The sequence below is a fragment of the Puntigrus tetrazona genome, chromosome 15 (assembly GCF_018831695.1).
Source record: "Puntigrus tetrazona isolate hp1 chromosome 15, ASM1883169v1, whole genome shotgun sequence".
In the NCBI taxonomy this organism is placed as follows: domain Eukaryota; kingdom Metazoa; phylum Chordata; class Actinopteri; order Cypriniformes; family Cyprinidae; genus Puntigrus; species Puntigrus tetrazona.
Genome location: NC_056713.1, coordinates 13,549,815 through 13,575,870, shown reverse-complemented (window position 1 = coordinate 13,575,870; position 26,056 = coordinate 13,549,815). Strand labels below are relative to the sequence as shown.

Below are 26,056 nucleotides of genomic sequence, written 5' to 3'. Positions count from 1 at the left end.
GTTACAATTATACTAATGAGCTATAATACTGGACGCACAATACTATCAGCGGCACAAAATTAATCCACATTGTATGAGGGAGACCATTTGAGATCTAGTCAGAGAAATAAAATGTACACTAATGGCATCCATTCATTTAATTTTACTAGAGTACATTTCTCGTCAACAAAATGCAACAAAAACCGAGATTTCAAAGTATTTTCTTTTGTTGCAGCGAAATGGATTTTTACTAATAATGGCCATTAGGTGATGCCCACGAGAATCTCTCAGGAAGGGAACATCTCTGTTTTTCTGAAGTATATTTGTGTCAGTGCAAAACAATAATATTTTGCCATTGTCTGTTGCAAAATGACGCACTTAAAACAACCTAAAATATTGACCTCAAATATTCTTGAAGTAGCCTGAAATGGTACATTTATATTTAAGATTTAAGTGTCCACTGTTTTATGATAGCCTATCGGTCTTATTATTTTAAAATAAATATGCCATTTTGATTGTTTTTAGATGATTTATGCATTTTAATTATACTTTTTATTATGTTTTGACCAATGTAGTGCAGGATTATCGATCATTTTAATCTATTCTCAAAAAAGAAAGACATGATGTACGTGTATGAGATGGATGGTAATTTTGTCACCTGTCTATTTTAGCATAACTTTCACTTTACTTTCGATATTATTTGGTGCCACAAGATTTTATTACAAAGGCTCCCAGCTGCTCAGGGTTGCCAGGTTTTTACCACAAAACCCGCACAATTCTAATCAAAACTAGCCCAATTGCTTTTCGAGAGGGTCCCTGTGTAAAAACAGCGGTACAGAAGTTAAAATGCACATTTTTGACGAGGTTCTCCTGGTGAAATTGACACTGCAGGGGCTAAATTAGTAAACAACAGTGTTATCCCAGTTCCGCGGTAAAACCAATGACTTGGCCACACTGCGGCCAACTACAGAGGGGTTGCCAGGTATTCACAACAAAAATCTTAAAACCAGCCCAATGGCGTTTTGAGGGTTCCCCGGGGGATAAAAACAAACTTGGCAACACTAAACTACAGTCAAATGCGCGTTCACTGAGTGCGAGCTGAGCTCTAGCTCGACGTCATCGCCCAAAGTGTCATAGAGTGGGCGGGGCATCTCGATCGGGGATGAGCTTTAAACATGAGAGCATAACCTTAGGGTTGTGTTCTCTTTCATAACAGTCCGTTTCGATCTCAAAAAGCGCTTCCAGCCGCGGGGGTGTATGAGGAGCATCCGAGTAAAGAGTTTTACCTCGATCAGGTAGCGAAGGAGGTGAAAGTAGGAGTGGAAGAGGGGGGGCTGTGGTTGGATTTAGTGAAAGAAAACAATATGGCCGCTGTGGAGCTGGAATGGATCCCTGAGACCCTGTACAACACCGCTATCTCAGCCGTGGTCGACAGCTACGGCCGATCGCGACGGGACATCCGCTCTCTGCCTGAAAATATACAGTTCGATGTGTACTACAAGGTAAGAAGAAAGGCGAATGGGTTCGGTGGCGAACAAACGTCAAAAGCATCTGACACTTTTTTACTAGCGGCTCGGCTAACAAAAACTGAGGCGACTTCTCAGTGGAGCGCTGGTTAGGAGAGACTCGAGCTAACGTTACCCGACGAATTAACCGTTCAAGTTTTCTGTTTTAAAGAGTCCACTTGTTTTCCGGTTGGCAGTTTGAGTGAAGACTGGTTAAAGTGGTCACTGCGTTCTAGTTATCTTAGCATCTAGTTTATCTGCTGCTGTATGAGTTGCATCTCTCTGGGTCAAGACTGGTTAACTATAAACCCAGTGACATCTCACTTTTTTACCACGTTAACCTTATTTATGGGTTCGAGCCCAGTGCAATATATCTTTTATAATGTTGTGTGAGTTTTCAAACCATAACCGTGTTTCTAACGACTTAATCAGATAAGACAACGGAATTGTGGTTTGACTGGTTTGTCACCAACCACTGTATTAAAGTATTAATAAACTATTACGGTATACGCGTTAAACAGAATAATAGTGGCATGGTAACACATAATATGGTCTCTTTTGTTAACATGAACTAAAAATTTGAAATAATTCTGAAACATATTAATTGTATTTAATGATAATTTCAACGTTTTTACTATTAATACATTATTAAAATTCTAGATTGATATTAATATTATTTAATTCACCGTGCATTTAACTAAAAAATGAACAGTTATTTTTGTTAATTAACTAACAGTACCAAAGAATAATAAATACTATTATTATTAGTTAATGTTAACTACTGGTTTTATTAATGTCAACTAATGGGACCTTATTGTTAAGTGCTACTGCAAACATTTATGAAAACTGTCTAATTACATTTTAAATTTAATTACATTTTAAATGTAATTTTTATCTCATAAATCATTTTTTTTAATTATATAAATATTTTTATTTTATTTGCCTTTTTGGATATTTAGGTCTGGAAATATGTGATTAGACCCATCCCACTGTTTCTGTTTTTTATATAAGAGTATATCAGAGTTTGTTGTCCACAAATGATTAATTATTGAGGAATGATACACATTTTGTAAATATGCTGCACTTCTGTATTACCAAAGAGAGGACTGCATTTATTATATGGAGACTTTAGAGGACCTATCTTGTCTAACAGCTATTTCTATTTTTTTTAAAAAGAGACCTACTTGAAATAGTAATTCTTTAAATTTTGAGGAGCTGTAAAGATGACTTAAAATATCTTAAACAAGCATTATGATAACTAACATCACAACTAAATCATTGACCTATCACATTGTCAGCACACCCTTTATTAGTTTATTTCCGTATGAATGAATGAATAAAGACCTAGTATTCTTTCTGTTTAAAAAATGCTGAAAAAATGAAATGCACTAAATCCAATTCTTCATCTTTTTTCAGTAAAAAAAGAAACACTGGAAAAGTTATAGGGCTTTTGAATGTTGTTGTGGACAGGTTAGGGCCTTGGAGTCAAAAAGCCTAAATTAGGATGTTTGTAGATTTTCGCCTCGGATATAACAGTAAGGGTTAAATTACACTGTTGAAAAGATCGTTTAACCATTTAATCTTTGCATTATGTTTTTCACCGCTTTGTACAGTCAGGCTAGTCGGTGTCGGATGCCAGATGTGCCAGATCACAAACAAAATGTTATTGGCACGTGTATCGGTCTTGCACAAACTCTTCCTGATTGTACATTCTGTTTTCATAATGGCTACTTTTCCTGGTTTTCAGGCTCTTGGTACCCCCAAGGGAAAGCTTGAGTTGTCTTTGTGTCACATGTACAATAGGGCCAGCAATCTCACATTTCTTCATGTGTTCCAGCTTTACCAGCAAGGCCGGCTCTGCCAGCTGGGAGGGGAGTTCTGTGAGCTGGAGGTCTTCGCTAAAGTCCTCAGGGCCTCTGACAAAAGGTATTCGAGTCCACTCTTACTCTTAAGTGTCTATCAAAGTAATAGCTCAAATCCTTATCTTAATGATATGTTTATGGCCATGCTGGACGAGATTGAGTGTGTGTATTTTGGGCTGACGATTCCTATCTCACATGATGTATGGCGCTGGTCTTTATTTTTCGTCTTCTCAACAAATGTTAAATATTATTATACTGTATCTTGGGGCTAGGTGATGTAATTTATTCATGTGTTGGCGAAGCTGAATTTTTAGCCGCCTTCACTGTCACGTGATCCTTCAGAAATGAATTGCTTAAAATCTTACGGACTACAAACATTTAAACAATATTGTATTTCATGCATGATCTATATCTAAATGTTCAAAGTGTATAGCATATATTTGCATTATATCAGCCGTCCTGCTTTTTAGATATTAGCTTTGATTTAAAAACTGTATTGGTCCACCACTTATACAAACATAAGCACGCAAAATGTTTTTTGTATGGCTCTATTAATATTTATATGATAGACTAAGTCCATATTGTCTTTCACAGGCACCTCCTACACCACTGCTTCCAGGCTCTGATGGACCACGGTGTAAAGGTCGCTTCAGTCCTAGCCAACTCTTTCAGCCGCCGGTGTTCATACATCGCGGAGTCGGATGCGCATGTGAAAGAGAAAGCTATACAATTTGGCTTTGTTTTAGGTATGGCTGGTGTGGCTCACTCTTCTGCTTTATCAGCTTGTAATAACAAGGCGTTGCAGTAATACTTTGCTTGGATGTCAGGTGGCTTTTTGTCGGATGCCGGCTGGTATGGAGATGCAGAGAAAGTCTTCCTGTCTTGTCTCCAGCTGTGCACATTACACGATGAGGTTCTTCACTGGTATCGGGCAGTAGAGTGTTGCGTGAGGTGAGCGAATGGTCGACTTCTAGTCTCTTCTAGCTCTGAATGGTCATGTTAAGGATAAGTAAATGCTATTGTGGATTTTGTATGCCAGGTTACTTCACGTCCGCAATGGCAACTGCAAATACCACCTGGGAGAAGAAACCTTCAAACTGGCCCAGTCTTACATGGACAAACTAGCCAAACATGGCCATCAGGCTAATAAGGCTGCCCTGTATGGAGAACTGTGTGCCCTACTCTTTGCCAAAAGTCACTATGATGAGGTGAGTCCCGTTGCAGATATCCCAGAAGTTGTCTGAAGAATGGCTGCTCTACAGCTTAATGCGTTCCTAATGTGTTTCAGGCTTATAGGTGGTGTATAGAGGCTATGAGGGAGATCACAGTTGGCTTACCTGTGAAAGTAGTAGTTGATGTTCTCAGACAAGCCTCTAAGGTCAGTGATTTGTTAGATATTTGAGTTTTTATAATTATAGGTGAACTACTTTTCCATTAAAAAAAAGAATATTGGTCCCTGCAGGCATGTGTTGTTAAGCGGGAGTTTAGGAAAGCGGAACAACTGATAAAACATGCAGTCTTCTTGGCACGGTAAGCACTATCAAACATATTTGGGTGGTGTTGAAATTTGTTCTGTTTGTCTGCAATAAAATGTCTATATATTTCCACATGTTGTTTTCAGGGAACATTTCGGGCACAAGCACCCAAAATACTCGGATACACTACTAGATTATGGATTTTATCTACTAAATGTGGATAATATCTGTCAATCAGTGGCCATTTACCAGGTGAGCCAAGAATTAAAAAAAATATAAACAAAGCAAATTTTGACAGGGTTTTTTTCATTTGTTTTGAAAGACTGTTTGTGATTTACTTGTTTTGGATGTGTTTTACCTTTAGACTGCACTAGATATTCGGCAGTCAGTGTTTGGAGGAAAGAATATTCATGTTGCAACTGCTCATGAGGACCTGGCGTATTCGTCCTACGTCCATCAGTACAGCTCTGGTAAATTCGACAATGCACTGTGAGTATCTCAATCCGTTAGTTACATGTTCAGACTAAGAATTATTTTATATCATTTTGAACCATAATTGCATCTGTGTCAAGTGGGTAAATGTGCATTTTTCATGACAACAATTCCCAATTTTACAATTTTATTCCCAAGCTACAACTGATTTGTGTGTCAGACAAATCTCAACTGTATCATTATTAACTAAAATATTTATTTATTTTTAATTTTTTTTTTTTGGCTGTTGTTTCTAAACCTTTGTGGAATTCTTTTCTGCAAAAACAGAAATTCATGAACAATGCGTAATAGGTCAGAGGCAAAATAGCATTGCTGTTTTTATGAAAGAAGACAAACACCCTTTTTATTAGATCACCATGAATAATTTAAGTGGTGTTGTGAGTCAGTTCTTCAAAAGCAAGCTGCCACTGCAAGACGCAACTGATCCCGTATGAACTTTTATACCATTTTATTTGTCCCTTGAGTGTTAAGAAGTCCATGACACAGAGGACCAGTAGTTGCCCTAAACTTTAACACATTTAAGTTGTTCTTGTAGAACTGTTTTTTTTTTTTTTTTCATGGAAGTGTTTATCGAATAACACGTACCCATTTCATTCTTTGAATTTTGCTCTTAGATTCCACGCAGAACGTGCCATAGACATCATAACTCACATTCTCCCTGAAGACCATCTGCTGCTGGCCTCATCCAAGAGGGTGAAAGGTGAGACTAGCACTTTGAAAAGCTTTCATAACTCTCCTCATTCACAGCTGCTTTACTGGAATGACAACATTAAGATGGCCCTTGACAGTTCAAAGTAGTATTAGTACTCGTCATTTAGTTTGTCATTTTGTTTAATTCGCGTTTCTGGTTTTCCATCTCAAGCCCTGATCCTGGAGGAGATCGCCATTGATTGCCATAACAAAGAAACAGAGGAACGCCTTCTGCAGGAGGCCCATGATCTGCACCTCTCCTCCCTGCAGTTGGCCAAAAAAGCTTTCGGAGAGTTCAACGTTCAGACGGCAAAACACTACGGGAACCTGGGCCGCCTCTACCAATCCATGCGCAAGTTCAAGGTGCTTAATTAAACCCGTGGTATAATGAAATCATCGCAAGTGTGCAAGCTGTGTGTTTTTGTTTTCTGTTGTGTAAGCTAAACTCAACTTCGAGTGCTTTTGAGGTCACTCTTGGGCTGACTGCCCTTTCCATGATGTGATTTGTAATGCAGGAGGCAGAGGAGATGCACATCAAGGCCATTCAGATCAAGGAGCAGCTGTTGGGACAGGAGGACTATGAGGTGGCTCTGTCAGTGGGACACTTGGCCTCGCTTTACAACTACGACATGAATCAGTATGATGATGCAGAGCGCCTGTACTTGCGTTCCATCGCTATTGGTGAGTTACGTTTGTGGCATGGTATCGGTACCATCAGTTACTTACCTTTTTGTAAATTAATAATATAAATGAATGTTGAATTTGTTATTGGATATTAAACTGTATTGCTCACTTTCACTGTTTTTACATGACCTTTGTCTTTGCTGTCATCTAATGCTTAAATAGTTTTAAATGATGATGATTTATTATAATTATTATTTATTTTTTACATTTATAACAATTTTTGTAGATAAACTGAGTTGACTTTTTTTTTTAGTCTGTTTATATAATAGTGAATATTTGCCATTTACTATGAAAATAATTATGAATCTGTAATTTCAAAATTTTGCATTCCTAATTGTATGTAATAAATAGTACTGTTAAAAATTATTTTATGCTTTCAAAGGCTGCATTTATTTGTTCAAAGATACAGTAAAACTGTAATAATGAGATAACATTGCAGTTTTAAAATGTCGGTTTTCTGTTTATATATTTTAATATGTAATTTTTGGGGCAAGGCAATCAGAGCATCATTACTCTATGATCCTTCAGAAATCTCAAGATTTCTGCTCAAAAAGCATTTCTAATTATTCTCCTTGCTTAACATTTTTGTTTGAAAACTATAATATATTTTTTACTGTCCACAAACTTTTAGCAGTAATGCTTGCGTTATATCTCCAAATGTAGAATCATGTTCCAGATCTAAACATAAATCGCATGTCCGCTGTCTTTCCTTCAGGCAAGAAACTGTTCGGGGAGGGTTACAGTGGACTGGAATACGACTACAGAGGCCTGATAAAACTGTACAACTCAGTTGGAAACTACGAGAAGGTCTTTGAGTACCACAATATTCTGTCCAACTGGAACCGTTTAAGGGACAGGCAGTTTGCGGTAGCCGACGCGCTGGAGGACGTCAACACAAGCCCCCAGGCCACAGAGCAGGTGGTGCAGTCTTTCCTGCTTTCCCAGAGCCACGGAGCCGGGCGTCCCTGCTTGGGCTAACGGCCCGGGAAGCCCACCTGAAACCTAGATGTGCACACCCACCCCCCATTTCACCCCCTCACATCCATCGATTCACAAGTAGTCCAGACGGGCGGGGAGTGTGAATATTATCCTGAGCTGTCAATCCACTTGTACCAGCAACTCCTCAAACCCCTTTCCTTAAAATGGGAGAAGAACCATGAGATCTTTGAGACCATGCTAACACTCATGATGGATAAGCGACCATTCATCCGATTCATTCACTCTCCTTTGAAGAACCTGGCCATTTCTCTCACTTCAAGAGGAGTTGAATAAAAAAAAATAAAAAAAACGGCGCAGTCCGACATAGACGGAAAACTTCCGCACCCTCTTACGTTTTTTTTTTAAATTTTATTTTGTATTTGAAGGAGAGTCGCTCCACACTACAGGAATACTTTATCACCACATTGTCTATTTGTGGAGGAAATTGCTCGGCGCAGCTCCCACAGAACGAGATTCGACATCGTTCATTATAACCAAGTGAAGGAACATCCGTAGACATCCGTGTCCCCATTAACACGAGGATTAGAGCTCGACTTCATGTAATGCAAAGCTTTGCATTTGAGGATTACCTTGTGTGCTCTCTGGAAAATGAGACCAGCCATGTTACATTATGGACCATTATGTTTATTTTTGCTTTTTTTTTTATTAATAATTCATGTCACGTGTGGAATTTACGGACCAGCGAGTTTACGATTGCTCTAGATACCTTGTTTTAAGTTCTCTTCTGGTTTTGTATTCCCTTAGTACTGACATAGCTTATTTTAAACTGCCAATAATTTATATGCAAGGTATGCTACAACTTGTAGGTGAAACGGATGAGCCAAAATGACTTCTGTTCATAATAATATGTGCGCGACCACCGCTAATTGCCATAATATGAACTAAACCGAGTTCACGGAGCTGGCTTTCTGTCATAGCGAAGCCTTATTCACGCACACACACGATATAAGCTGAAGCGGTGATAGTAACGAGACCAGGTTTCCCAGGTCGTTGTTGTTTTCCTTTCAGAGCTCAGCCCCGGGCGGCGTAGATTAACACCCCTGGCCCACTGCCAGCTGACTGGACACACAGAGAAAAGGGCTGAGCGCAGCACCTGTCATTGTGAAGAGGCTCCCCTGCTGGGAAACCTGCGTTATAGTGCACATGGGTCTGAATCCACAGTGCAATATTTGCAGAACGCACCTGTACCACTCCAAAAACCAATCAGTTTGACTCATTTCACTGCCGCTTCTCTCTCGAATAGATCCAAAAGCCACACAGACTCACGACCAAGTTGAGAACATTGCAAGTTTGAACGAGGACCGTTAAGATTAAATTGGCATCAACACTTTCATAAAGAACTCATTGCTGAAACGAAGCCTTGCTGCTGGCCAGTCATGTAGAATGTGCTTTTAGTGTCTCGCCACATTTTTAGCTCCTAGCCGGCAGCACCGGGACCCCAGATCAAGCTGAAGTCCCAGCCTTAGTCTTAAAGGACTCTCAGCTGGCTGGGATCTGCTTTGACTTTTTTTTTTTTTTTTTTTTTTGAGTAGCTCGATTTGAACGAAACCTCCACCTGCAGCTTTTCAAACACTTTTAGCCCCCCGTAAACAGAGCAGGAGATGGCTTAGGACAGGTGAGGGACGATATTTCGCACATTTTGACTCCTTAAGAATCCCTTTGTTGTTATGTTTGAGGTTTTATCGCGAGGAATGAAGTGGTGTTAAAAAGGAAAGTCCACCTACAATGAAATTCTGTCGTTATTTGCTTACCTTCCTGTTATTCCAAACCTGTGTGCATTTCTTTCTTCTGTGGTACATAAAAGATATTTTGAAGAATGTTCAACCAAACTGATTTCCACTGACTTCCACCTTGTGGACAAAAATGCCATGGAAGTCAGTAGGGAACGGAAAATATCATGTCATACGGGTTTGGGAAAAACATGAGCTTGAGTAAATATAATGGAATATTCGTTTGTTTTTTTTGGTGGACTTTCTTTAATACCATATTTGAGGCAGCAAGGTAAGGACAGGAATTTGCCTTGGTTAGAGAGATGGAATATTGTAACAAATAAACTGTGATCTTGCGAAATTTGTAAGTGCATTTCCATTGACTATGTGCTGAAAATTGACTGAATTATTCTCCTATCAGACGATGAACATCAAATGTGGGGAAAAAAAATGCACATGGGAAACTTTAACAAGTAAGCTTGGTGGATGCTGAGTGAATTTATAACGTAGCTCTGATTGCTTCCTTCTGAATGTCGATTCAAGGGCTTATTTGTCAACCTCAAGTGGTATTTCATGGTTAGAAAGACGGTTGATCGCTGTTGATCAAACCCAAACTGCTTCTCCATCTGAATAGGTCACAGGTCCCCAAAAATCAAAGGTGCTTCTGGGTCAAACGTTCTCTATTTTTGCATGTTTAAGTAAATGTATATAGATGTAGATGCATAGCTACAAGTGGTTATTGTCCCAGTGAGCTCCATAGTGACAGAAAAAAAAACATTTTACACTGAGCAGTTAATAAATGTTCCATGAAATAAGAGAAAAAAAGAATGAACTCTGAAGTGTTAAACAGATCACAGAAACTAATAAATGGCATCCTCTGACAATAAAAGCAATCCTGTCACTTCAACGTTTCTTCGAAACCTGCCCTCAGAGAGTTGGAGAATGTAATTAAGGTTTGATAGCTGATACAGTGGGGCCTTTTAGATGCTAATTATCTTCATGAAGTCCTCGGACACGCTGCCACGTGTAGATTGTGATTTAGCCAAAGTGCTGTTTCAGATGGACGATGGCGATCGCTGAAGTAACAACCTATGAGTGGACGTGATCTCTTATGACTTTCTTTTATTGTCTGTATTCATTGGAGACACTCTAGAAGAGTTTTTGATCAAATCCAATGACAAAGAAGAGGAAAAATGTGTTCTTTAACATTGATACTGACTGTTACCCTGGAAATGTCAGTAACCTGTGCCACAGTTGAGCCTCTGCTTGGAATCTCTTCAGTCATTGGCTTTATGTAACTCACCCTCAGTAGAGTCTGCTGTACATTGTACATCTGTAACCACCAAATCATTATTAAACTCATTTGTATCCACTATTGTGAAAATCTGTAACTACTTCTAACACAAAAAAAACAATATAGAGCTGTCTAATAGACTGCAACGAGCAATATTGCTTCTGAAGTATTAAAGTTGCTTTATTTTTTGCCTTTACATGATTATTCTCCACCTGTTCCTGAAGTAAGTGTGATATGTTGAGTCTATGAATTGAGTGAATGCGATGGAATCCTGCAAAAAAACAAAAAAAAACCACTTTTGGGTGGATTGGTGACTGAACAAAAAAGTAAGAATAAAAGACTGTACTCAGCATGTGTACGTCTGGAAGATGTTTACTCACTTTTTCACTGCAGTCTTAATTAATGACCCGATCTTTCTCAAATTACTGTATCTGTCCTGTAATTAATTATGCACTTCAGTTTTTATTTTAATAAAGTAAAATTTATTCAGCAAGGATGCATTAAATGAATTAAAAGTAAACGTAAAGACATCTTAATATAATCTTACAAAACAATTCTATTTCAAATCAGTGCCTTTTATTCGCACAGATATAGATTTTTTTTTTTTTTTTTACATTTTTGCATTTATCAGATGCTTACATTGCATTTCTAGGCATTTTATCAGTTCATGCATTTCCTGAAAATCGGACTCATGACTTTAACATTGCCATACATTCCTGTGTCAACTGCAGAAACCATAAAACTCCATACAATAAATACATGAAGTGCATTTGCTGCATAAAGAACATTTTAAATACAATGTGACTGTCACAGTGCAAAAAGCTTCCTTTCTTATAAACTACATTTAAGGAATACATATACAGCCAGAATCCTTAAATGCAGTATTAAGGAAAATAAGTTTTTGAGAAAATATAAATAGGTTTTCAATAAATTACATGCAACAAGCTCAGTAACATAGATGCAGTGTTTTTTCAGCTGCTTCTTAGACCAGAAGTCTCATAAAATATGAATTTCAATCTAAACCCTTACTACATCCTAAATGAACCGTTAGAGATTCGCTAGTTCTTCTTTTCTTCCTCTTCATCCAGTAAGAATCTCAAATGGGTTACGATGCACCACATCTGCAAGACGACATTAACAACACGCATAAATGGCTTTATTGCGGCAGAAAAGCACACTAATAATGCTGAGTAAACGTGCTCCTCACCTCAACTGCGAAGCCCAGTAATCGCCCCGCTGTCAGCACCAGGATCCCCAGAATCTGTAGCCAGTTTGGGAAAAAGAGAGTCTGCGACAGCACCTCGTACTGGAAACCATACAGCCACACGGGTAAAACATGGAGCCCTGCTATCGTCAGAATACCCAAAGGAGTCTTGAAGCCTTCAACAAGAATTACAGCATTCATCAGGGCTTTTCACTAATAAAACCAGTCATTCTAAACCCAAGGTAAATGGGGTTTATAAATTACAACTACGAAAGTTTCCTCCACTTTGGATTAAAAAGTAGGGTTTAGAACGACGATGGAGTGAAGTGCAACGTGAAAAGACGCACGTTAGTGCTTTCAAACATTTAAAAAAAAGAAAAAGAAGTTGCCGTACCTTTTGCCATCACTGCCTGCACCCAAAACGGGCTCTCCACGAACGAGCTCTTCCACTGAGCACCTCTGGCATTGTGGTTGCACACAAATACACACCACTCTACTGAAGACACCAGCCAGCCCCACTTCACAAGCACGGAGAGCAAAGTCATTCAAACTGATACAAAAACGTTTGGGACAAAGACACATACTTCTTCTGTATGTACATACGTCGTAAAGCATGTTCCAGAGCATGCCGCGTCCTACATTGTCAATGACCACATCCAGCCACGCTCCGAACCTGGACGTCTGCTGCAGCCGACGGGCCGCCCAGCCATCCACCCCTGGTGCAAAGATGAAATAATAACAAATCAATGAATGTGGTTACTAAGTTTATTTCAATCTACCTGAACTAATAAGCGAGGGAAGTAAAAGGTTTGGTCAAATCTCAGCAGTGCACGAGAAGCTCCTGGTTTTCCTCCAGGGTAAAAACTCTGATGCATGTTACATGGTGCATTTACATATTTTAGCAGCATGTATTATGTAAGCAATAATTAAGGCAGTACATTTGTATTTATGTACCACAGAAAAGAATACAAATAGAACTAAAAGAAATAAACTAGATCTAATAAAAATAAAAGGATACAAAACTGCATAAAAATATAAACATAACTAAAATAGCATAATTATGTTAATTGTAGTCACTTATATAAATTTATTACCGCATCCCACATAATTATAAATATTATGGAATTCATTTTAAAAAGTAATCCTGAGGCAATCTTGGAAGTTTACTGAGGCCCCCTAGTGTTCCTGGCCCCTGTTCAGCAGTATCTGTCCTTGCTGATATTGTAGTATGTTATTATAGTATAATAATATCCAAAAAGCTCCAAAAAGGAGGGTTTCGAGGCAATGCCATAGAATTATTGTGCAGAGCCTTTGATTAATAATGGAACATTTTGTGCAATTAAAATGGTTCATGGATGTCTAAGGTCCCTTGTGAAACTGTTAATAAATAAACGCTAATTTAAAAAAAAACATTATTTTTAAAAGTGCACCTATTTATAATTTCCTTAGCTTTCATGCAATTACCTACCATCCAATATAACAGACAACAAATACAGGGGTACAAAACTGCCTGGGTCCCGATGCACAATCCAGGCAACGACAAGAAGAAGAATCCGTATATAACCTAAAAAAACAAACATCTTACATTACAAATAGCATAATACCAAAAATAGAGTGCGTTAAATATAGGCTACTTCACTTACACGATTGCTCATAACGAATACACAGGCGACACGTAATAATCACTCTGACTCACCGATTACATTAGGTATATAGAAAAAGACATGAAAACCCATATCACAGCCGCCGCCGTCTTCTGTCAGAAACAACACGTATCTTATATAAATGACTTCATATGGGCAGTAGTACCTAATCAAAATGCCATTATGGTCATAAACATTTATATCCCCGCTTCTCAAAGCGTGTCATTTATGACAGGGCAGATAAACAGGACTCTCTTCCGGCTTTGCGACAAGTTTTAAAAGCGTCACTCGTGCTGCAATGACACCGGAAGCCATTGGAGGGCGCTACAAGATAAGAGTCTGGGAGAATGCAACGATTGGTGAGGCTTCATTAAGATTAAAGGTGAACGCGTGTGTACGAATTCCTTGTCAGAACTTATGCATTCCTGAAAAAATTAAAGAGACAAAACCAGCGATTGCTGCTGATACCAAACACTGATATCTATACGTTTTCTGAAATGAAGCCGAAATAAATTATTAAAGCATCATATTAAAAATATAAACGTTGCACCGGCCGCTGTCTGCAATAAGTTGAAGCTGAAGTATTAAACCTCAAATAATTATAAAGTCGGAAACTAAAATAAACGACGAAAGAACACAAAACAAATGACAAAACCTTATACTAAAACTATTCTGAAACCGGAAAATATAGAATATATTCAACACGAATGTTATAATAGTATATATATATATATATATATATATATATATATATATATATATATATATATATATATATATATATATATATATATATATATATAAATCTACAACTAATACTACAAAAACTCTAAATGTTACGAAAAAACGGCATTTCTTATATCATTTTACTTTAAAGAAGTTTCTGGCACATAAAAAGAAATAATATGACTAAAATGTTTTAATACACCCAATAGCGCATTTGGTTTATATTTTGGTGGCTGATAAATGAATAGAAACAGGGCCCCCACACAGTGCACCATGCCAAAAAAAAGACATTAAACTGATCACCAGGAAAAAGCTAAATATGTAAATCATCCAATAACCATTTTATTTCCGTAGCCTATACGCACAACGTTACACATGACCCAGCGAAGTTAAGGAATCGTGTTGTTTTCCTGATGCAACACGGTGCGAATTATTTAAACTGGCTCCCCGCAACCACGCCAATATCTAAAAACCTAATATCAAGCACGGAAATGAAAGTCGACGGCACGACGGCCACCTCAAGCGGTCGGTGCTGCGTATTTTGAGCGAATCTGACGCGAATACGCCCCCTGTGCTCTGATTGGACAGAACTCACGTGATGAAGCATGGAGGCGTCGGCGTTTAGACGCGTCACTCGTTGATAACGCAAAACTCCACCGCTTGACTTGATAGGAACACCATACCGAGAAAAAAAAAACAAAACAACGGAAAACAAGGCAACAGGCACCGGTCACACTCTGCGCATTTCTGCCATTGCCATGAAATGAGGGCACCATGGGCGCCAAGGAGTCACGGATAGGCTTCCTTTCGTATGACGAGGCCGTTAAAAGAGGTAATAGGTTTGAGCTTCAGCGATTAACGGCGGTCGGTCAGTTACGCGGCAGCGCTAAGCTAGCTTTAGCTGCGTTAGCCAGCTAGTTAAGCCTGCATATTAACTCTTTCTGCGATCTAACAAGCCTCAACCTGTCATTTCACAGAACTGTTACGTGAAGTAGCGGGTGTAAATGGGCTTAGGGGTGGAAGGTGGGGCTGTTTTGACTCGTCTTTGTGTTATTGGTGTAATGTTGTTGTCAGTGACTGCGTCCCAAACCTAGAGAGCTGTCTACTTAGATTTTTATGCACCGTATTCGCTTTCACAAGATGCCCAAAATCTCCTGAGAGGGAACATCACGCTTGGTTTTTGACAAACAGCCAGTGTCTAACTAGCAGCCGACTGGAAGTGTAACTAATCTGGGCGGTGCATGAGCGTCCATACTGACAAACAGATTTCACTAATCTGTCAACATTTCTCAACACCCCATTTGTATTTATCATGTAAACGATCGCACTTTATCAGCTTACTCTTCCTAAGAAGAGAGTGGAAGTGTTTGTCCTGACACACTGAAATCTGATTTTTGCACTTGCTACTGACCAGTGTATTCCCACACTTTTGCCTTTGGTTTTTTTTATTAGGACCTTTGGTGTGATTTAAGTTTAATTTTTACATTCAGATGGAAGTGGGTGTTAATTAAGTAATTGAGAAAGCATTCAAGTCTTGAGATAAGTGATGTTTTTAATAAAGGCCTGCTGAAGTTAATGACAGCTCAGTGACGTGTCCATAAGAAATATTTAAAAGCACCTAAATATGAAATTCTTGTCATCATTTATTCACCCTTATTTTATTCCAAACCTGACTTACTTTCTTCTGTAAAAGATATTTAGAGAAATGTGTATGTTGCGGAAGTCGGTGGGAATCAAAATTGTCAACGTCATTTGTCATTCAATTGTCATTCTTTGGAATATTTTTGTTTATGATAAACAGAAATAAGCCATAAAGGTTTGGCATACATTAGGGTCAGTAAATGATGTCAGAACTTCACTTTTTGAATGGGTACCACCATCACATTTCATTTAGACTGTATTTGAGTTTGTTGGCACATTAAGGTTCAGCCACGTTTGCTGTTTATCAAATTTTCATGGGTGATATTTAGTCAACAGGCCCAAATTGTAAACACAGATTTACCACGTTGATCATCAGACATCAACTTGTTTTTAAAGTAAATTTTGTATGAGCTGCGTTTCATACGTCACATTATTAATATTTAACCCAGTATTAGCCCGTTAAAACTTACTGAAATTTCAAAAATGAGATCCCATGTTTAGATTGCAATATAGCGTGTAAATTCATCACTGACATGGCATAAACAGTGCATTGCTTTCTCAATACCAAAGCGGTACGTCTGGTTCCTGTTTAAGATTGCGTAAGAGAGGGTATATTTGGAGCATCACATTCTTTGGCTGCGTATGCATTGTTTATGTCAGTATACTCTAGAATATTTCTGGCAGTCACAATCACATATAGGCGTGAATGCTCCAGTGACCTGACCACAAGTTTGGTTTTATGTTTCTCTGTATTTATGATCCAATTTAGATTTCTCAAACTAAAATCTGAATGTCAGCGTAGTCTGATGCTAACAGGCCTTGATCCTGCTGTGTTTATGTGTAGTGATCGGGGTATTGAGAGCAGATACTGGCACCTGAGATCGAGTGCGTCAGCACTGCTTATCTTTCCACACCTTGATGAATAAGCAGAATTTAGCAGTCGTTTTGCATAGGCATTATTTACATTTTTGTTTCTCTTACCAGGAAACCACAGACCAAGATTTACATTCTGGCCAAAACTATTATTATTTCTTTGCTTTATACCTCTGGTCGACGTAATTGCTGATATAGTGTTTCACAAGTTAAATAGGGTGTCTTGTGAGTCACCTGAGAGCTTTGAAGGGTTAAAGATTGTGTGATTATTATCCTACAACAATGTGTGAGTGTTGGTGGGTAGAGGGAGTTAGCTGGCCATGAGCCCGTTAGTAGAGGTAGAATTACTCTAATTGTTCCAGCTGCACACACTATGTGGTGCCACATTTATTGCAGCTTTTTGTGCCATGCTGCCCAATAGCCAATGTTGCTGACATCACTTCATCACAGTAACGTAGTGTTGAGGAGGAATGGCATTCACGTCAGCATTTTATTGTTTGCTTTATTAATGCCTAGTTCTCAGTTGTAATAGTTTTCCTTAAATCCATTATTGTGTATTATATATTTTAATAAAATGATATTCAGGGCTCCATTAAACTGTATAAAATATATATCAAATGCAATAATGTTTAAGTAGCATATCGGCATTGTCAAATATATCGTACTTTCAAAATGAATGGGTTTTCTGGGTGATTTGTCGACTAATCAACTAGTCACTGTAGAATTAGACTGGATTTTTGTTTACATTAGCTCTTGCATTTTAAAAGAGCTTGACAGAACAAAAAATCTAAAATCTCAAGGTCTCGAGATGCTGTGAAAATGTTTATTAGCTTATGGCACTAACATATCTGAACAAAAAAGAGGTGTATATAAATTACCTGACCTGAAAAATAGTAGGATGATTAGATGACTGTCCCTACCTAGAATTTTACATTAATGTCTAATTATTAAATAATAACATTGTAATATGGTTGCAGTTTGGAGATGTAAATTTTATAGCCTTAATGTGACAGCTCTAAATTAATCTTTTCTGGGAAATGATGATGTAGCAACTCATTTCTTTATTTTTATACACACTGTTACTTCTACAGCATTTTTAACTGAAAGAATGATTATTTCTTCGATATCTACTCGGTAGAATTTGACACCCATTATTGTAAAACATTAAATAGGCCTAAACATAAAGACATAATAACACATAAACATGATCAAAAAGACCTCTTGTCTTAATTTGTTAGTACTTCTACTGTGTCATTCATGGAAGCATCCGTAATGTACTCAGGTTCATTTGAATGTAATATGAGGGTTTTAGTGCAGTGCTCATCCTCAAAGGTTTTCAGTGGCTTTCCTCCAAGTTTGAACATTTCATACAGTTCTGTAATATAAAGGAGCTTGTCTCCACGCTGTCGTCTGTAGCTCCCAGACGTACGGTGAGCCCAGGCATTCCCCTGTCAGCTTGACTGAGAGAGGCTCCTCTGAGATTCCAGGCCATCGAATCCATCTGAGATAATTAAGTCTCGTCTTCAGGAATTCATGTTTATTTATGCTGCGTACCTTTAAGCGTCAGGCGTCTCATTTGCACTCAGGCCGTCCTAGGAGTTCTCGGTCTCGAATGTAAGGTTGCCACCACCTACAGACCTACATTGGAGCAGCTTACTGGGAACTCAAAGTAGGTCATGTTTCTGGGTAGTAGCGCACTGAAATTAGTTTTACTGTAGGATACAGTGTATCCTGCAGGCTTCCATCAGTAACTCAGAGCATTATGGATCTAGCTGTCTCTCCTGTGAGGGGAAGTGCTCTGACTGGACGAGGAAAGGGAAAATCAAAGAGACTGTGAATGCTTTAGCAGTCTGCTGCTGTGCTATTTCAAAGAGTAGAGCTGTCACCGAATTCCCCAGAGCAAGACGATATTTGCATTTCCTCGTTTCTTTTTTATCACATTCACATGAACGCCACTGAATGCGCTTCTCCATGTTAGTGTGTTTTTCTTATTTTTGTACTAATTCAGTCAGTTATATAGTAAAGGTAGACAGTGTTATTGGAGGACAACTGAGCCAGTGATTCAGAGGATATAGGTTACTTTGCTTCCTTGTAAGCACTGTTGCTCATAAAAAGGAAAACTTTAACTATCCCTTGTATATTTGAGTCTATCAGTGATCTTATTTTTTTTCATATAGAGTATTTTATTTTATTTTTATATTATATTTTTAAAATTCTAAAATAGTGATATAAATGACAGTTTAGTTAACGATTCCACTGTTTCATTCCTTCATGCATGTTTTAATTAGCTGCACTGTTGTCTCCCAAGGGAAACCGTCTCATTGTTTGCAGATATTACTTTGGCACCTTTGGAGAGAGTATTTTGAGAATCGCTTAATAGAATCGCCTTAATTTTCTCTTAATGACCTCAAAAACCAGTCAGGAGTTCTTCGTGCGCTGACAATATCTGCGGCATTAAGCATCGACTTGTCAGTGAAACATCTGGCACCATGATTGTGTTTACAAATGTGGGATGTCGTTCGCCACATCTGATGCTTTTCTCCTACAGAACAGTATACAGAACAATCAAACGCCCTCCAGGTCTATTAAAATGCCTGTGGAGAGCCTGCAGAGATATATTAGTTCGCATCTGCTGACATGTTGACTTTAAAACACCTCAGATGCGTCAGCCTATTCCACAGACATGTCTGCACATTCTCTATCACATGATGAGATAGATACTTCAATGATCAGCCTCACCTTTTGCCCTCAGCAGAGTGTCTTTCTCTATAGATTGCGGCCTGGGAGGATGAATGTCGTTTGGGGATTAAAGGCTCTCTCTCTTGCGTTGCGAGAAAATCAACCTTCTTTAAGTGTTGAGGAATTTTTATGACCCTCAGAACTCTAAACTGTTTTCACAGGCAGTACTTTATGGCTCACCCCATGTCACAGCCAAGAATATGCAGTGTGTTTCCTGTCATCACATCTTCATAGCACAAAATACCCCTTTCTTCCTGGTATTATCAAGACTGACATGACTATTGAGAATATTCTCTACTTACCGGTAGAGCGATATTTGGAAGGCTGATTAAATTATATTGAGAGCAATAACGTTACCATAAAAATCTATAAAAAATGCCAAATAGTTTCATAAAATCCAGATCTTAGTGATAATCAACCTTTTTTTTTTAGCCTTCAATGCATTTTAAATGGTGTTGCCGTGTATGTCACAATGTAGGATATGTCAACTTTCAGTATTGGATGTCAACTAGGCGTACATGTATGGATGTAAACGGTGTTTGTTTCCATTGACTTATTGGAAGAACCAGTTTAAGTTTGGTGCTTTGGAAAAACGAGAAGTAGTGAAAATGTGGAGAAGCTTTCTGATTTTTTTTTATGTATATATATATATATATATATATGCTCGATATTTGTCTATGATTTAAAAAAAAAGAAGTGTCCTCAACATCCTGAGGCAAGCAGTTCTCTCTGTCAAAATGCTCTTTTTAATTCCCTTTCAGAGGCAAAGCATTATGTGTATGAATGTGATTCACCATAGTATACATCTCTCCGGATCCTTGAAACAGCTCATGGGCTTCATGCAGCTTTTTAATGACAGTGTTCTGGCTCAAAGTCTGTTTTTTGTGCTGAAATTGTTCCTTAACAAGATTCCGTCTCAGTTGTAATTATTTTCAGTATCATTGAAGTCACATCCCAGTGACATGCCCACATATGCCGAGCACTAAACAACCAATCAGAATTAAGCTTAGACTGAACCTTGTTTCCCACGCAAGAAAGAAAACTAAATCAGTCAGATAAGACTGTTGAAACAACATCTGACTCAATTACTGAACTGCAAGTTACAAATACTTTCAATTACATCTGTTTTGAAATTACATAGTGTTTGTAAAATTTAAGTCATTATTGCTTGTAACAACAACAATGTGTATGTACATTTTAAAAGTTTTGTTTATTAATAAAAAACTTATTTTTAGTTAGTTGTTTTTTATTATTATTATTTAATGACAATTCATGAAAATCAAAATTTTTAAATCAGGTACCTAGTGCATCTACCAACCAAGGAAACGTGAAAAATATTAACCCAGTAACTTTTAGTGAGCCTTTTTATACAAGCCTCTGAAAAAAAATTAGCGTCTGATTTTGCTCCCCTAGTGACATTGCAAAGGGATTTTATTGTAATAGTACCATTCCTCAATCTGTAGGTTTCCACCCAAGGGACTGTCATTTTGATTTCACAAGTGACAACAGTGTACCAGTTCAAATGCCATGTTGAAAATTTGAGCAAAACATGCTAACAGAGCCTCAGAGGAGAGCAGCGGATTTATTGATTTATTTACTGTAACTTATATTGTTGCTGCCACACGGGTCAAATGTAAACGTGCAATTTATTATGGTGTAAAATGCAACATTTGAGTGCAATAAACATGACATTCAGAATCAAACAGATGTTTTTAGCAGGTACGAGGTGTAATGGCACAGATCTATTCTGGGAAAGGGGGCAGGGATTAACAGCTCATTTACATTTAAAAAGAGAGGCACAAAAATCTGCCTGTTTTCTGCTTTCCCTCAAAATAGATATTTTCATAAGGATGTAATAATTATCTGTGGGGCATTTTTAGTTGAGATTTCACACACACATTTTGGGGACACCAGAGATTTAGATTGCATATGTAAAAAGAGGCATAAAACATCTCCTATAAAATATACATGTTTCTTTAGGGGAATAAAACAAAACAAAGGGCAGGAGAGCGTTAGCTTCCATATTGTGATGACTCTATTGAGTCATCAGTGCATATCAGTCCTCAAATGGCTCTGCTCTGAACAGAGGGGGCTCTTTTGGGGTCACAGTCACTGTGTTTCGGTGATATGCTAACAACTGTTATTACAATAGAGTGGCATTTGTAGCTTTCTTTTGTTGTGGACGCACTATTTGCTGGATAAATTCAGACATTCTTAAAGCCATGGTTCACCCACAAATGGAATTTATGTCACCTCTCATTTACTCTCATGTCGTTCCAGATTTTTATGGACATAAAGACAAAACTTGAAGAAGACAGTTTGTAGCGGACAGTTGCTTGTAAAATTTTTGTAATTATTGAAAACATTTCTTAAAATATCAACAGAATAAACATATATGTTATGCAGTTTTGGAACAACTTAATTAACCATCCCTGGATGTATATATTTGTGGTATTTGAAAGACAAAGCCTGTTCTTTTCTGTTCTGGAAATATCCCATTTGCAGAGAGCTTTGTATTTTTGGCCCTACTTTTGGCCCTGACCCTGTTATGGATGGGTCAGATAGAACAGTGCTGTGGTTTATGAGCAGGTCTGTGATGTGTTGTGCTAGGCAGTACAAGGCTATGAGTGGCGTGAAGCAGCAGTGTCTGGGTTAAATACAGGCTGCAGAGGCGGTAGTGTTTTAAAAGGGGTGTGTGTGTGTGTGTGTGTATGTGTGTGAGTGAGAGAAGAAAGAGAACTGACCGTAGTCCTTCTCTGCCATCAAAACTCGACATGCTTTGAGCTAGAGGAGAATTGTGCAAAGGTGGCAATGAAGAATTTTGCTCAGCAGCTACATTTTTTATGCCTTTTCCTAATACCTGTTTGCAGGTAAAGCATGTAAAAATGCATAACAATTACCAGCCCCAAACCTTTGAACAGCAATGTATACCTTCTTTTTATAGCCTAATTAAAATGTATTTTATTTTATGTAATTCTTTCAGATATTCTTTCAGACATTGTTCTTCAGAGAATGAGGAAAATGTAACATCATTTAATGCCATATATAAACACAACTTCTTGATCTGAGCAGGCCTTTGGACAGAGACTGGTATAAAACAGTAAAGCAGTTTAATAATAATCTCGTGTCTTATGCGGCTTATTGATGACTTCCTACTTTGTTCACAGTTACCGATGTGGAGCTCAAACGTCTGCGAGATGCCTTCAAGAGGACCAGTGGCCTGTCTGTCTATATGACCCAGCAATGCTTCTTCAGAGAAGTACTGGGCGATGGAGTTCCTTCAAAAGTTGCAGAGGTCAGTCAACATACACCTCATCAGAATACCTCAAAGAATCATGATCTCTCTCCAGCCACCCACTGCTCGTTTCAGTGCTGTTTCTTCATATTTTAACAGTTCTTTGATTGATCAGTCTGTTCCCTTGCGTTATTTTCTGCCAGGCGTATTCATGGATGAATTTAGGTTACATTTTGTATTTGGGCTTCGCGTTTTAGTGTCCAGAGACTAAAAAAACACACAAGATGGTCACAAAAGCTTAGATAAACTTTTACAGCCTGCAGTTCCCCACTGTTGGTTTGTTCGTTCTTTGCGTGGCTGCTGTTTGACTAAGCTATTTCCCTGTTTGTGTGCAGTTCAGTTTTTCTTTGCTGATGCTTCAAATGCCCACAGTCATGTGGTTACCAGTTGTAACCTAGAGAAAAACAAACTGAAAGGTTTATGATAAAACATGCTCACACATTTTCATCTGACATTTAAAGACTTCCCCATGACCTGACCGCTGTAACCGTGAGTTCATGTGGCCTTTTCTACCTGTCTACTGTAACTTTACAGGCTGTTCTCTGCGAGATGAATCATTCAGAGATCCCCCTCTATTTCAGCAGAAACCAGTCTGGTCTATACTTCTACGTGTTGTCATAGGAACTAGTATTTGCAGGCCAGCCTGGTTAGTTATTTTCGGCTTCTTTCTGTGTAACTCTTGGCCAGTTTTGTTGTGAATAATGTTTTGGATCAATACTCTAAAAGCACTTTAGAAGGAGGCATATCTCTTTGACGTTTTAGTGTCAATTAAAATAAAGTCTTTAAAACCCATGGAGGCCTTTAACCGGACTTGACTCTACAGTCATGAATCTTTCGCCGGGTATTGTTATGTACTTTCAGTCATGGCTGAAATCCAATGAAATTCTTTCAACAAAATAAAGCTGCCACTCATCCAAGAAAAACAGAAAAAGAGAGCAATGTAGTTATGGGGTTATTATTAGCACTTTTCCCACAACCTTGTACTGTGACTAATCCTGATTCTTGCCAAGCACCTTGCAATGCTTTTATCAGGTGACTCTTCTGCTAAAATGATTCTGTGCGTTGCACATTTTTACATAATCTTACTTGGCAGTCTGTGCTGATTTCCAGACCATTTTTTTGACTCAAAGTTGACATTTTCCTCACATTTTCAGCTTGTATATTCCTTTAGTAAATTGATAATCACCTTTTAAAAAAAAAAAAAAAAAAAAAAAAAAAAAAAAAAAACGAGATCCTGATTGTTCCACATTTGTTTTTAAGAAAATCATATAATTATTCATTTCATATAATTACTTTTAAAATCTGTTTAAAATAATTAATCATTGACTTGCTCAAATACTTTATATTTTTTTGTTCCTAGATTAATTGTACTGTACTGTAGATATCACTGTTTATATTCAAACTTTTTTGTGATAGTTAAGGCTAGATATACTTAACAGGGCATGAGACGACAATCCCATCACAGGGCTAATGGGAGTGTAAACTCTGTGAGTGGCAAAACGCAAATTAAAGAACACAGACACAGCCAGATCATGTCGACAATGACCAAAGCCTCATTTCTACCACAGGAACTTTCCCCAGGATCTAGGGACTTTGTGCCGGTACTTGGTGTGCATCCACTGCAGGAACCACAATCTAAATAAATTTGCACATAAGAAAGGCCCTGTTCATGAGGTAGTACTTTAAAAGGTCTGGAAATTTCAAGGGGTGGGACTTGGGCCCTGAACTTGCTGATTTGTTGAGTTCAGTGTATTTAAGCAAGCACCATATATTATACAAATTAGTATTAGGGTTGCAAACAAGCAGAGGCAGTGATAATCAGACACAGGTAATCATCTAACAACACAAGTACAAAGTGGGTTAAGACATGTTTTTTTTTTTTTTTTCTTTCTTTTTTTTGGGGCGTTAAATAATGGCACAAGAGTGGCTCGATTGCAACAAACCTTGTAAGCCTAGATATGATTAACTGGTAGAAATTTTGGACTATCATCTCTATAACGGTTACAATTACGCATGGTGTTTGTTTGCTTTGTGGGCACAAAATGTTTTGCACATGTTTTAAGGTATTGCGGTTTAAAAACAAGTGATTCTAAACAAAATTATCAGTGAAAAAGAACTCGTTTTACTATATGCACAGTTGTTTTGCTGTTTTATTGGCCTTGAACCTTGAGTTTTTCAGCATCATAAAGCAAAAAATAAAAGTACTCCTATTGTGATAGGATTTTGGTCATTACACCCACTCCTAGTCATCTAGGAATAAAATCTTATGGTGTTTGAATCGATATCGCAATCTTTCACCAGTTAATTGTACAACTGTAGCTCCACCCTGTCTAACTACGCTTCAAAATCAATATTATTCACTTAACCTACATGCACTCACATGTGTTTGTATGGCAGATAGGCAGTGTCTGTGTCCTGTGGGTGATTAATCTATAGGCTGCAGGTGACATCTCATGATGTGTCCATAATCGGGAGGCACAGGCAAAGGGAACCCCCAGGCACCCAACTGCTCATTTCATCGCTGTGATAAGTGGGTCGGTTCCCCTGAACTCAGCTCACAGCCAGCCAGCCAACACCTCTCACTGATCTTTAGCACCCAGCCTCATTAGATCCCTTGCAGCACCACACACTTCCCCCCTTTATTCCTTCAACTTCCTGTATGTGCGCGTGTCAGCTTCTGGAATGCTCTAGTTGATCATTACCTCTACCTTCAGTCGCTCGGTGTTTGTGTTACATCAAAGGGCAATGATTACATAGTACGGAAGCATGCTACATTATTCATTATGAAAGCAGCTTTCAATAAGAATGGCTTCTGCGTTCGTGTATATTATGTATCTGTACAGCGCAGTTCCCAGAACAAATTAAATGAACCAGAGATGTTCTGTTAGATATTTTATATTCATCCCGAAATTATGACATACAGAATACATACCACCTTCAGAATCACAGTGATGCAGTTACTTATGTGTGCAAACAGCCCATAAGAAGTGAATGTCTGTACACGTACCAATATCCACCCAGCAAAAGGGATTCCAAGCTAAAGCAATTAAAACAATCAACTAAATGCCATATGTTAAGCTGGAGGCTTTGTGTACTGATTTCAACATGATGGTAAACCGTGCATTCCAGTCGAGTGCTGACAGCTCCTCCGAGCCTGAGCCTGAGCGCTGACATCCTCTCTGCCCTCTGGCCAAGACCGCAGCCAGCTTTACTCAGACGAATCCACATAAAACTGAGGCCAGAGCT

At 38.3% G+C, this 26,056-nt stretch overlaps 3 protein-coding genes across 7 annotated transcripts in view; 2 read left to right on the top strand and 1 right to left on the bottom strand.

Annotated features, from left to right (window-relative positions):
* Window positions 1-1,105: 1,105 nt before the first annotated feature.
* Window positions 1,106-10,768, top strand: appbp2 (amyloid beta precursor protein (cytoplasmic tail) binding protein 2). Its single transcript, XM_043259116.1, has 13 exons — window positions 1,106-1,481; window positions 3,322-3,410; window positions 3,941-4,092; window positions 4,174-4,297; window positions 4,386-4,554; window positions 4,635-4,724; window positions 4,809-4,876; window positions 4,968-5,073; window positions 5,186-5,310; window positions 5,928-6,013; window positions 6,176-6,366; window positions 6,519-6,684; window positions 7,403-10,768. The coding sequence occupies exons 1-13, from the start codon at window positions 1,344-1,346 to the stop codon at window positions 7,663-7,665; spliced, it is 1,767 nt and encodes a 588-aa protein (XP_043115051.1). The 5' UTR covers window positions 1,106-1,343; the 3' UTR covers window positions 7,666-10,768.
* A 380-nt stretch (window positions 10,769-11,148) lies between these two features.
* On the bottom strand, window positions 11,149-15,038 carry si:ch1073-145m9.1. 2 transcript variants are annotated; one of them, XM_043259119.1, is made up of 6 exons: window positions 14,858-15,038; window positions 13,362-13,457; window positions 12,497-12,609; window positions 12,288-12,411; window positions 11,897-12,069; window positions 11,149-11,810 (listed from the first exon to the last, which is right to left on the bottom strand). In XM_043259119.1, exons 1-6 carry the CDS (start codon window positions 15,036-15,038, stop codon window positions 11,748-11,750), a joined length of 750 nt encoding a protein of 249 aa, XP_043115054.1. In that variant the 3' UTR covers window positions 11,149-11,747. The 2 variants fall into 2 exon arrangements, with proteins under 2 accessions (XP_043115054.1, XP_043115055.1); XM_043259120.1 differs by lacking the exon at window positions 14,858-15,038 and adding an exon at window positions 13,590-14,137.
* The window catches only part of usp32 (ubiquitin specific peptidase 32), a 39,219-nt gene continuing 28,122 nt past the window's right edge, over window positions 14,960-26,056 (top strand). For all 4 annotated transcript variants that reach the window (XM_043259113.1, XM_043259114.1, XM_043259115.1 and 1 more), the window contains exons 1-2: window positions 14,960-15,094; window positions 22,683-22,810. In XM_043259113.1, the coding sequence (XP_043115048.1) occupies window positions 15,037-15,094; window positions 22,683-22,810 (186 nt within the window). In that variant the 5' untranslated portion in view covers window positions 14,960-15,036. The remainder of the gene's footprint in view (window positions 15,095-22,682; window positions 22,811-26,056) is intronic.